The sequence below is a fragment of the Oryza glaberrima genome, chromosome 3, assembly GCF_000147395.1.
Source record: "Oryza glaberrima chromosome 3, OglaRS2, whole genome shotgun sequence".
In the NCBI taxonomy this organism is placed as follows: Eukaryota; Viridiplantae; Streptophyta; class Magnoliopsida; order Poales; family Poaceae; genus Oryza; species Oryza glaberrima.
In genome coordinates, this window is record NC_068328.1 from 11,386,554 (window position 1) to 11,398,002 (window position 11,449).

Below are 11,449 nucleotides of genomic sequence, written 5' to 3' on the forward strand. Positions count from 1 at the left end.
ATTTCTGTGTCACGGCTCACGACTCCTCCCTAATCTAAACCGTGTAATATCATTGGAGTCGGGTTTAGGGGGGAGAAGGGAGAATATTCGCGCAAAATCAACTCTCGCGAATGCGACCGGCTCTGCCTGACGGGATGAAAACGAGTCTTCTTTGCGCCGGCGGCATCTGCTCACGCACTCGCTTCCTTCCCCGTCCTTCTGCCGTGCGAGCCTTCGGCGCCGGGTTTTGATGCACGATCGACGCGATCGAGCGCGTGAGAATAGCAAGCGCATCGCCGGCAACCCGGCTGTCGCCGAGCGGAGGATTCGTACATCGTGTTGCGTTGCGTCGAACGGGAAGCGATCCTAGCAAGAAAAACCGTTTCGTCTGGCACGAACGAACGAACTCGCCCGGGAGCGCGGCTGTCCCGTCCGGCTCGTCGCCGTCGCCCACTAGCAGCCGCGCGCGCGCCCCCGGCTGCTGCTGCGGCGTGTCCGCGACAAGTTCTCGAACCGGCGAGTTGTGGGGTTGCCGGGTTGGTTAGCTGGTAGTTGGTTACGATCGATGTGCCCGTTTCGTCTCGTTTTTCTTTTCCCGGCTCTGGGCCGTTGCGCATCGGCTAAATACATACATGATCAGGGAGGCGCTTAGGTTTCCAAAAGGGGATAAGGCCGAAGCCGCCGACGCAACGGAACGCATGGCGCACCCGCTCACCGGCTTACGTATGTGTTCCTAGTACTAATAGGCAATAGCTAGTAGTAGTACGCGTCAACGTAGCACACGATTGGACGAGCGCGACCGTGATGACATCGCGGGCCATGAACAATAGTAGGATAGGATAGATTTGTGAGGGCGTTCGTGATCGATCGAGCAGCAGCAGGTGGTACTTTCAGCTGGTCACGTCGAGGTTGCACCAGCAAAGGGAGTAATAAGTGAGGATTGATCAACATGTTGAAGAGGTACTAAAGGAAAAAGGCTAAACCGAAGCATCAATTCACATATGATGAGATGTCTAGCTCAAGCAATTAATGGTACATGTACATAGTATAAAGCTTTATAAAGCTAGCAGCTAGCTGGCTCATCAAATGCCAAGTTAATCAATTCGTAAATGATCAATCCACCCCTAATCTACACCCCATTGATTGTAGTATAATCAATCATCATGCTACTAGACACAATCAGGATACCCCGTACTTAGTAGTAGTAATTGTATTTACATCAGATCAAGACATGAAGAAACCTAGCTAGCTAGGATTAATTAACAAGGAGTCCTAGCTAATCCCTGGAGGTCTGGATGGATGATAAATAATCTGATCATCCGAACCCATCCCGAGAAGAAGCCTTCGATCGGAAGGAGGAAGAGAAGGATGCATCAACAAACTGCCACTAATTAACCCAAGCATGAAACACCAAGTTAATTAATCAAATCAAGTAATTAATCAACCAGCCTGAAGCAAAATCCTGTAGCGCAAGGTCGGTAGGGAGCTAGCTCCGGATCATTCAGGCGTGGATTAGTTCCAGAAGTCGTCGAGGCCCAGAATCGCGTCGTCGAACTCCGGGAACGGCTGGGACGTCGGCGCCGACGAGATCTCCGCGCAGCCGGCGGCGTTGGGGTCGGTGCTGAGCCCGGTGTCGCGCGAGGCGCTGAGCGCCGACGTCTGCCCCGAGACCTGCTCCGCCTTGCAGTACCTCCGGATCGCCGACGGCGTCAGGTCGCCGGGGTGCACCGCCGGGAGCGAGAAGTACTGACCCGAGTGCAGCATCCGCGGCGGCTGCTGGTGCAGGTACGGCAGCGGCAACGGCTCTTCCATCTTGACCTGCTGGTAGCTCATGACCTGCGACGCGACATGGAAGCCGGCGGCGATCGCGGCCTGCCCGGAGGTCGACGCGGACACCTTGGCGTCGTCCACCCCGTCGATGTCGGCGACGAAGGAAGGGTCCATCAGCGGCGGCAGCTCGGCGGGCTCGATGAAGTCGCTGAGAAAGCTGAACGAGCCGACCCGCTCGATCCCCGCGTCGTCGGCGGTCGCTCCGGTCACCGTCATTGGCCCGTTCTTCGCCGCCAGCGCCAACTCCTTGTTGAACACCTTGCACACCGCCCACTGGTCCTGTTCGCAAACAAACGCGTCGAGGAAAGATGAGGAATCAGCACATCGACCGAGAAAGGAAGGAAATTTTCAAACTTTGGAGAAGTAAGCAGAAGCGAGAGTAGCATGGCAAGGCAAGGACGCAACGGCCGGACCTTGGCGGAGCGCGGGAGCTGGCTGGGGAGCTTGCCCTCGAGGCGGAACTCGTGCATCACCCAGCCGGTCTTCTCGCCACGGGGCGCGCGGCCGAGGTAGAAGACGAGCGTCTTCTTCATGCCGACGAGGATGCCCCTCCCGCGGAAGATCTCCTTGTCCTTGCCGGTGGCCTTCCAGTAGCCGCTCTCCGTCGCCCGGTTCGTCCTCGTCCCGGTCGGGTACTTGCGGTCCTTGTGGCAGAAGAAGTACCACTCCTTCTCCCCCATCTTCGCCATGGCTGCCAAAAATCAAACCACGCAAACTCATCCGTAAGCCCAAAGATTTATCGTACGAACGAATCAAGGGGAGAAAAAAAAGGAGAGAATTCAGGAACAAACCTGGGAGGTGCCATGGCTCGCACTTGTTGAGGTCGACGTCGCCGATGACGCCGGAGGAGAAGCGGTGGTTGAGGGCCTTGGGGGTGAGGTAGTGCGAGACGATCTCCTCGTCGGTGGGGTGGAACCTGAACCCCGGCGGCAGGTCCAGCGGCGCCGCCGCCGCCGTCTCCTCCACCTCGGCCATAACGGACACCTCAGACATCTCCTCCGCCCTCCCCCGACCTTCAAAGCTCCCTCCTTTCCTCACCGCACCGCACCGCACGCCGCCACAAGGCTAGACGAAGAGGAGGAGGAGGAGACGGACGCCGAAGCCGGCGAGAGAGAGGCTTGTGTGAAAGAGAAGGATGCAGGTTTTGGGAACGAGAGAATGGACTTGGGGTTGGGGGGGAGGAACCGAGGGGCGGCTTATATAAGGCTCGACGCGGAGGAGAGCCGTGCCGAGGCGGCTTGCGGCCGAAGCCTCCGTCGCCTCGCCCCCACGGTGGGGTGGGGCTTCACGTCTTTCACCGAGCCGAAACTGTCCTAATTACCTAATTAACCGTGCTAATCCTGATTGCCTGGCCCTAACTACTACTACTACTACTAGTAGGCAGTAGCTAGCTCTCCCCTTCAATTTTTCACTGCTCTTCCCCACCAAGGCACCGACCACCGCTGCTTTTTGGCTGTGGAATATTCAGTCATCCGGACCTCCACAGCTAACGCGGCACCGGCGGTGCTGCAGCGAAGAAAAAACCTGCGTGCTTGTTGATTTTTAATTTCCTCTTTTTTTAATATATATATATATATATAACAGCTCAACCGGTTCGCATTAATGTGTTTTGATATGTTTACATTTCTCTAGCTGACTTGAAAAACGAGTGAGCTAGCTCGCTGGGTCTCTCCCCCCACATGCCCCCCACGAGAAAAATTCAACCCAGCAGCAGCCGGCCAGCCGCTGCGCTCTGCACCCCAGCCCAGCCAGCGCATGGTGCATCAGGCAACCGCTAGCTACCTCTTCCAGAGTCCCAGTTCCTTTCGAGCGATCAGATATCGGAAAAACACGTCGCAGCTGCTCCGAAACCTTGCAGATACCGATGGATTGGTCCATGCCAAATCTCTCCCTCCTCTCTCGCTTCTTTGGGGAAGTTGTTCCAGTTGCTGCTGTGGGCGCCTGTGACGTTTGTCCATGCGACCGGAGGGAGGGACCGGGTGAGACGTCGAGCTCGCGACCACGACAATTTTCTGCATTTTCTGCAAAGACTGACACGGGCTGGCTTTCACCCGTGTATGGGCGCGGCCGAGCCCCAAAAAAAGTGCTGGAAAATTTGACTCTCCCGAGCAGCGTTTTTTCCTCCCTTTCTGAAGTGAACACGCGCCGGTGTCCACCGTGCCATCAGCCCCCCCCCCCCCCCCCCCCCCCCCAAGTTTCCGGCGTCAGGAAGGCGAAATGTCAAGCGGCGACGTGCTTCTGTTCCGGCCTAGCATCGTCCCTGCGGCCCCAGCAGCATGACGTCGCAGCAAAATCTAATTGTTTTTATTGCTGTGTTTGCTGGTGGTGTCCTTGCACATGTTAAGCGAGCGCCAATGGATATCATCTTTGCCGATCGAAGGAGGAGTTGGCCTAACGTGAACGACTTATTGGCGTCGAAAGGACAATTTAAAAAGCTCATCTTTGCAGAGTTCAGAAAAGGGAGGAAAAATAAAGGACGGATCGAGTCAAGCTAACCAAGTTCCAAACTGTTCATTGAAAATGCCTTTAGACCACCTAAAAAAAGTAGATACATTGTTTATTGGCAAGTCAGATAAGAAGGATGGCTATGACAGCATGTTTTGAGTTCCAGAGAGAAAACAAGTAAATGGGCGATAATAGCAACAAGTAGTACTTCTCTTGCGGGTCAATGTTTTGTAACCACTAGGCATGTTCAATGTTCAATAGCCGCTGCGTTAAGCAGTACCGGCTTGTAATCATATATGGGTAAATTAACAAATCATTTGAAGGCTTCAAGTTGATTTATACTTGATTTTCAACTCATTGTACCAACCACTGCTCTCGCATATTTGCATTGACTAGTTCATGCAAGAGAATCTCACTACCACAGCCCCCTAACCATCGTCCATAGCAACATTGTCAACTACAAAATACATAACAGTTTTCGTCTTTTTCCGATAGCTACAGTGCACCCGAAATTGATTTCCAGGGCATTTCATCTAGAGGATACATTCAAACACAAAATATCCAGATTTAGTTGGGAACCCCAATACATATATAACTGTAATTAAAGCATCAACAGAGGATCACATTTCAAGCGTCAAAATTATCAGCGCAAATGTGCAATGCACTCCTGAAATAACAAAACTGGCGCCTAAGCCCCTAGGATGTAAATTATCAGGCAGCGGGCAATTGAAGCTTTTTTTTCTCTGAAAGAACGGCGACCTGATCGAATATGAATTGCAACGAAACGGCCGCAAGTTGGTCTTCACTTCCAAGTACGGCAAACCAGAATTCCAGCGCATGCAATGCAGGTGCAGGAGAGGCGCAAAAGCCTGGAACGTCAGGAAGACACGGGATATTCTTCCTGGCACGGCCTCCAGCTCAGACAGGCGTGCCGTTTCTGCTGCTGCATGCGGCCTCGCCGGTTCTACCCCGCTTATCCAAGCCCCAGATTAGATAATTTCGGTGCTTTTTGTCAGGGCGATTGGATAAGCGTTAAGCCATAGTAGAGTACTGTACTATGGTAATTTGATTATTGAACTGTTCAAACCTTTTCTGTCCCTTGGTGCCATTCAGGGGCACGTGTCGCTCGCATACTCGCGAGATGAGACCAGTTGATAGGCTTTGGCTGAACAGGAGGGGCAGTAATAGTAGTAGGACTGATAGTACCATGTGTTAAAATTGTTTGCCGGTGAGAAGATTCGTTTGATCTCGTAGGGATAAGCACGTCGAGAAATCCTACGCCGCCTGTTCACCGAGCGCACGCACCTGGCTGGTATTAGACCAGCCAGATCCATGTGCAGAAATGCACTTCAACTTCTATTCTTGGTGAGGACTTCAGGAGTGGAATAGGTCCTGTAGAAACCTGGAAGTAAGAAAGAAAATGAGCAGGAAGAATGCCCAGATTAGGCGGCTTTAGTTACGGACAGAACGGTAAAGCTCGCTATCCTCTAGGCATGGCGTTTGGTGGAGCACTCCAAGTGGGAGGTATCATGCGAGCGCGATGCATATCCCCCGACAGTGCAACGTACGCTGCGATGCGTCGATGAGTGGCCTGGCTGCCTGGCTCGACTGAGTGGGTCCCCGTGACGTTCCGCGTTGATCCAAATGGAGGAGGAGGAGGCCGTGACAGCGGGCAGCCAGCGTTGGTGGAGGCTTGGAAGCGAGGCAAGCGTGGCGATCGACTGGCGAGTCGAGTGGCGACGGACGTCGCGCTCGTCGCATCGACTGTGCCGTGTACCCCACCCCTCTACAGTGGAAGCCTAGGACAGGTACAGTCTACAGGAGGCCACACGCGGACGCGGTCACGTATCGTTGTGATCCGCTCGCCCCTCAGCCTACGGGGCTACGGGCCCCTTTCGCAGAGCGGCGCGTGGTGCGTGCTGCGATGCGAACCCCGCCCGGCCGCCGCGCGCGCAGGTGTGTGTGTGTGTGGGGGGGGGGGGGGGGGGGGGGGGGGGGGGGGGGCGGGGGCCTCGACGCCGTCAAGTGACGGGAGATTGGTCGGCGGCCGGCCGCGCGCACCACTATCATCATGCTTTCGTGTTTTCGATCGATCGCCACGGCCGATATCGCAAGCACGGCATGGATACGGGACGGCCGGACGTGTCCGTTTGATGACTCGGTGGATCAGGGCATGTGTATAACATGACTCGGTGCTTTTTTTTTATTTACTTACTACTATACAAGAGTTTTGGAGCATATATTTGTAACTACGAACGGTAATTGCACGCTCTTGCGTTAGTTTTTTTTTTGATTAGCTATATTTATAGTGTCATATTTTAGACCAAAAAATAGTCCGCATGTAGTTACGTTGTAAGTTCCTAAATTACATATGTAATTTTAGTGTATCTACCATATAAGTGGTGTGTAACTACTGTAAATTTTTATAAGTATATAAATAACTACCTATCTAGCTGTTAATGATAAAATTTGGTAAGCCTGGAGTAATTATTGGCTTCAGAGTCCTGGAATCGGCCGATAGGAGTTATCAAGTCGTCAACAGTTGTATTCTTGATGAATTCGAGTAAAGATCAATTAAAAGAAACTTATCTAAAAGAGTCCGAGTTCAAGAGGAATACGACATGGCAGTTTATCTATTAATTAGGAATAGTTTGTTAGTTTTCTTTTATCTTTAGAAAAGTGTGTTTAGTGTCCGATAAGGATTTTATGTTTTCCTTTTATCTTTAGAAAAGTTTCTTGCTTTTCCTACCAGGACTAGTATCTACCCGGGTATAAATATGTACACCCGAGGTCACTGTAAAATATCCCTCGATCAATACTACTCTCGGTGCATCGCCACCCTCTTTCTCAAGGTTTTTACTTAGCAACCGGCGGAATTTGGCACCTGACGTGGGGCTGCATCGGTTCAGTTCGATCTCCGGCGAAGGGGTAAGTCCTATGTTCCATCGGCCATGGTGAATCTATTGGCTACATTGGTGTTGTTCAAGGCTGCATCGTTTCGATCTCTTGGGTTGCTCTGGTTTGGTTGATATATTTGCCTACCAGATATATCAATTCTATCTCTAATTGCATTGTGTTTAGAGACACATCGGTTTAGTTGGAACTGTCTCGGTTAGGTCTGATCTTCTGTCTTAGCCTATATATCTCTACAATCACAATGCTGTTATAAATAGATCTGTTATATTCATCACATTAGACAGATCTATCAGCTCATTGAGTATTAGATTATCATATACAATCTCGTGCTGCATCGGTTAGGTTCGACCTACTAGATTGTTGTTGATAATATAAATCTTGTTAAACCGATAGGTTGATACTAATATTTTATCGGAGTGCAAGCCGATAAATTATTTGGACGTTGCATCGGCTTTCAAGGATTACATACAAGTTGGATTTAGCCGATGACAACAAAGGTTTCGTTGTTTATCTAAATCGATTGGATTTTATGACATCGAACCTCCGGCCGATGTATGCTTTAGCCTTTGGATTAATACTATACTTGTTCTATCATATCATTATTTGCCTATTGGTTCCATTGGATTATATTATTGTTATACTTTATTATCATCAACCGATTATCTTTATATCGTTATTTGCGTTGGACATATAGCCGATTGCTCAAAACCCTACCGACATAGGCTAATATCGGCTATCGACTGGAATTACTCCATCGGCTTGTCAGCCGATCGGCTGTTTTGTCTGTTGTTTACATATCTTGTAAGTTGCAGGGTCAAACTGACTGGCACGCCTGCATCTCATCAACTTTTGGTCCTGCACTGGAGTTAAGCAGATCTCCCCGGCCAATGTGTGTTTTTCGCATCAACACTAGCTTGTAGTTGTTGCGCAACAGTTTTTTTTAAAAAATCTATCTATAGATTTGCCGAACATTGTTGTACCTATATATAAATCATATAAAAAAATATGTTAAATAAAATATTAATGAAACTGACTACAACTCAGTATATTTATTTGCAGTTTTGAAATTATTATTTTCAGACAACATTAAGAATTACTCCATGCGACCAAGATTGCTTGACGTTTTACTCCCCTAATGTGTTCTCCCTGAATGCTTGATGTTTTGGTAGTGAAGTACTAGTATTGCTTATATCAGTGACATTACTTAATTAACTCTATCCTTAAAATATTCCTTGTGTGGAAGGCGTGGCTCGTGCCAACTCCCTAATTGAAATGACAATCTGCAACGAAGTACTAGTAATAATTTAGGGCAACTTAGTAATTTTTACCTCTAGCTAATGTAGCCCAACAATCCTAGGACGATGGCATGTTGCCATAGAGGGAGTGTTACATTATGGAAAAGATGCAATCACTACTACATGAAAGATTTTTCCGTGCGGATTGAATCGATTTTCACGTACGGAGCTTCCACCTGTCTTGAAGAGTGCGTCTGCGAAAATCCCGATTTTTTCGTGTGGGTGACGTACCCGCACTCAAAAATCGATTTTCGCGTGCGAGCGCTTAGGTTGCCCGCACGGGAAAAAAAAACAAAAAAAAAAATCAAAATCCACCCGCAAACCCTAACCTAGCCGTCGTCGTCGCCGCCGCCACCGCCGACGCTGCTGCCTTGCCCGAGGCCTGTCGTCGTCGTTGTCGCCGCCTTGCCCGAGGCCCGCCGCCCTCGTCCCCGCGGTCACCGGCGACGGATCCGGCCTCCCCGCGGCAGTAGGCGACGGATCCGGCCTCCCTGCAGCGGCCGGCGATAGATCCGGCCTCCCCCCCGGTAGCCGGCGACGGATCTGGAACGTGGAGGCGTAGGGGAGGAGGGAGTCATAGCAGAAGTCCGGGTACCGCGAGGTCGCGTAGCGGGCTCGGAGGAACGTCGTCGCCGACGCTGCGCTCGCCGATGTCGCCGCCGCGTCGTCATCCCAGCGGTGGCAGGCCGCGGATCCGACCTTCCCGCGGCGGCCGGAGACGGATCCGGCCTCCACGTGGCGGCTCGAGACGGATACGCTCCACCGCCGCCGCCACTGCCATCGATGCCGCCGCCTCTGCCGCCCTAACCGAGGGCGCCGCTGTCACCAGGGAGGAGAGGGAGGATGGGGAGGAGGAGAGGGAGAGGGAGGATGGGCAGGAGGGAGGATAAGAGGAATAATGGCAGCCCGCATGGGGAGGAGGATAAGAGGGAGATGGGAGGTTGGGCAGTGCATGGGATGGCCTATTTTCGTGTGCGGGTCACTTAACAGGCCTGCACGTGAAAATAGACTTATTTTCACGTGTGGGCAGGTTAAGTGACCCGCACACGAAATTTGATTTTCCTGTGCGGGCGATGGCCCGGAGCACTTTCTTCATTTTCCTGTGCGGTTGCACTTATGGTCCGCCTGGAAACAAAATGGTTTGGTGTCTAGGAAAATCTTTTATGTACTAGTGAATATAGACTCCAAAATGAGTATGACTTGGTATTGGTTAATTATAAGTTTTTGAATGATTATTTCACAAAAAAGTTGCAACCGAGACTCAAAATTGAGTACAACTTGATATATATTAATTATATCTTAAAATTTAGAATTAATTTTAAGGAACATACAAAATTGAGAATTCAACAAAAGTATAAGTCAATACAATTAAATCCAAATTATACAAAAATACTACTACCTCCGTAGCATAATATATTTTTTTAGTTAGACATAGTTATTAAGAAACTACGTAGAATTAAATGGTTGTTAATTAATCCCACATTGGTGTGGAAGGGCAAATGACCAAATATATAAGTGGAAAGCCCCTCACCTAATTGACTAGATTTTTGGGGTAGGAAAGACCATTTACGATCCTAAAATAGGTATCGGTGCGTGGCTATTTAACATCTCTAAACCAATGGACAAAGTGTTTGAAGGCCTGATGGACTGCGGGTGCGCGCATGCGGGATTTGTATGCCTGAGGGACCATCGGTGTATGGCGAAGGGGCACCGGCGACCAGCTGTGAGACACCAATGGGTGAAGGGAGAGATTGTTATATAGTCCCATATTGGTTGTGAAAAGACAAATGACTTAATATAAGGGAGGGAGCCCCTTAACTCATTAGCTAATTTTTTGGGTGACAAAGACCATTTACTATTCTACGTAGGAATGTTTTGATTGCTAAGAAGTGAGGGTAGGTGGAGAAATTGAATAGTGAAGGTTAAGATTCGTTGAGCAGAGAATGTTCGTGGAGAAGTTATATTTTGGGACAAGTTCTAAACACTAGAAGTTTTTATATTTAATTTATGTAATATTATATACGCAAAGAGCACTGCTACGTTTTATAATTGATACATCTCATAGAATAATCCATAAATTTTTTTGACGGCCAAAATCCACCAAGGATAGTATAAAAAGCACTGAGGCAATATATATGTTTTGACAATCACCCAGCAAGTAGTAACCTCTAAATCTAGAGAGTCAGGGAAATCATTATTTCTTGATGCTAACCGTGAGGAAATTTTTTCTTGTCGCTCTGACCCTTGAAGTGGTGACGATTTGAACATATACTCGGAAATGCACCCTATCGAGAAATTGAGGTAGACTGTTACAAGATATTTCACGCTAACCCTTGAAGAATTGGACACGCACCAACACATTATAGAAGGTGCTAGCGAACCAGATTGGTAGCGAAGTGCCAATCATCCGTCGCAATTTCTATTTACAGCTACACACGAAGAGTCACAGTGCAAGCCGTATTTCTCAGAGCCAGTAGGTACGGCGCTACAGTCCGATCGACGCGTATTAGCAAGTTTGGTGGACAAACTCATCCGACGACACGTATAACAAATTAACGCTGTGGTTAGTAAGCTAACCCTGCCAAAAGGCGAGTAGATGTTGTCACCTTCCTGACTCACTCAAATCAGTGAAATTACACGCTCGATTTCCGCCGGGTCAGAGCAAAAGTACCACTGCCTCTTGAAAAGTGTTTTGATTTTTAACCATCCACGTACGCTCGCCTCCAATGATAGGTGAGGCAAACGTACTGCCGCAACACTTGATTACACGAGCGAGAGGGATATATTATATATCAATCGATCGCACCGTACGTGATGAATAGGACAATCCGCGTGCACGCGCGTGGCGCCGCCGGTATAACTCCTCGAGATCCCGCCCCGCCAAACCCGGCGGCGGGGGGCCGGCCGGCATGGCCGCGGCGGCGGTCTCGCGATGCCCGGCGCGCCGCCGCTGCCGTACGTACGACTGAACAAAAACAATAACA

General features: G+C 49.8%; 1 protein-coding gene across 1 annotated transcript; it reads right to left on the minus strand.

Annotated features, from left to right (window-relative positions):
- Nucleotides 1-943: 943 nt before the first annotated feature.
- On the minus strand, nucleotides 944-2,984 carry LOC127765211 (NAC domain-containing protein 92-like). The gene is made up of 3 exons (XM_052290060.1): nucleotides 2,601-2,984; nucleotides 2,223-2,500; nucleotides 944-2,088 (listed from the first exon to the last, which is right to left on the minus strand). Exons 1-3 carry the CDS (start codon nucleotides 2,800-2,802, stop codon nucleotides 1,492-1,494), a joined length of 1,077 nt encoding a protein of 358 aa, XP_052146020.1. The 5' UTR covers nucleotides 2,803-2,984; the 3' UTR covers nucleotides 944-1,491.
- Nucleotides 2,985-11,449: the final 8,465 nt, after the last annotated feature.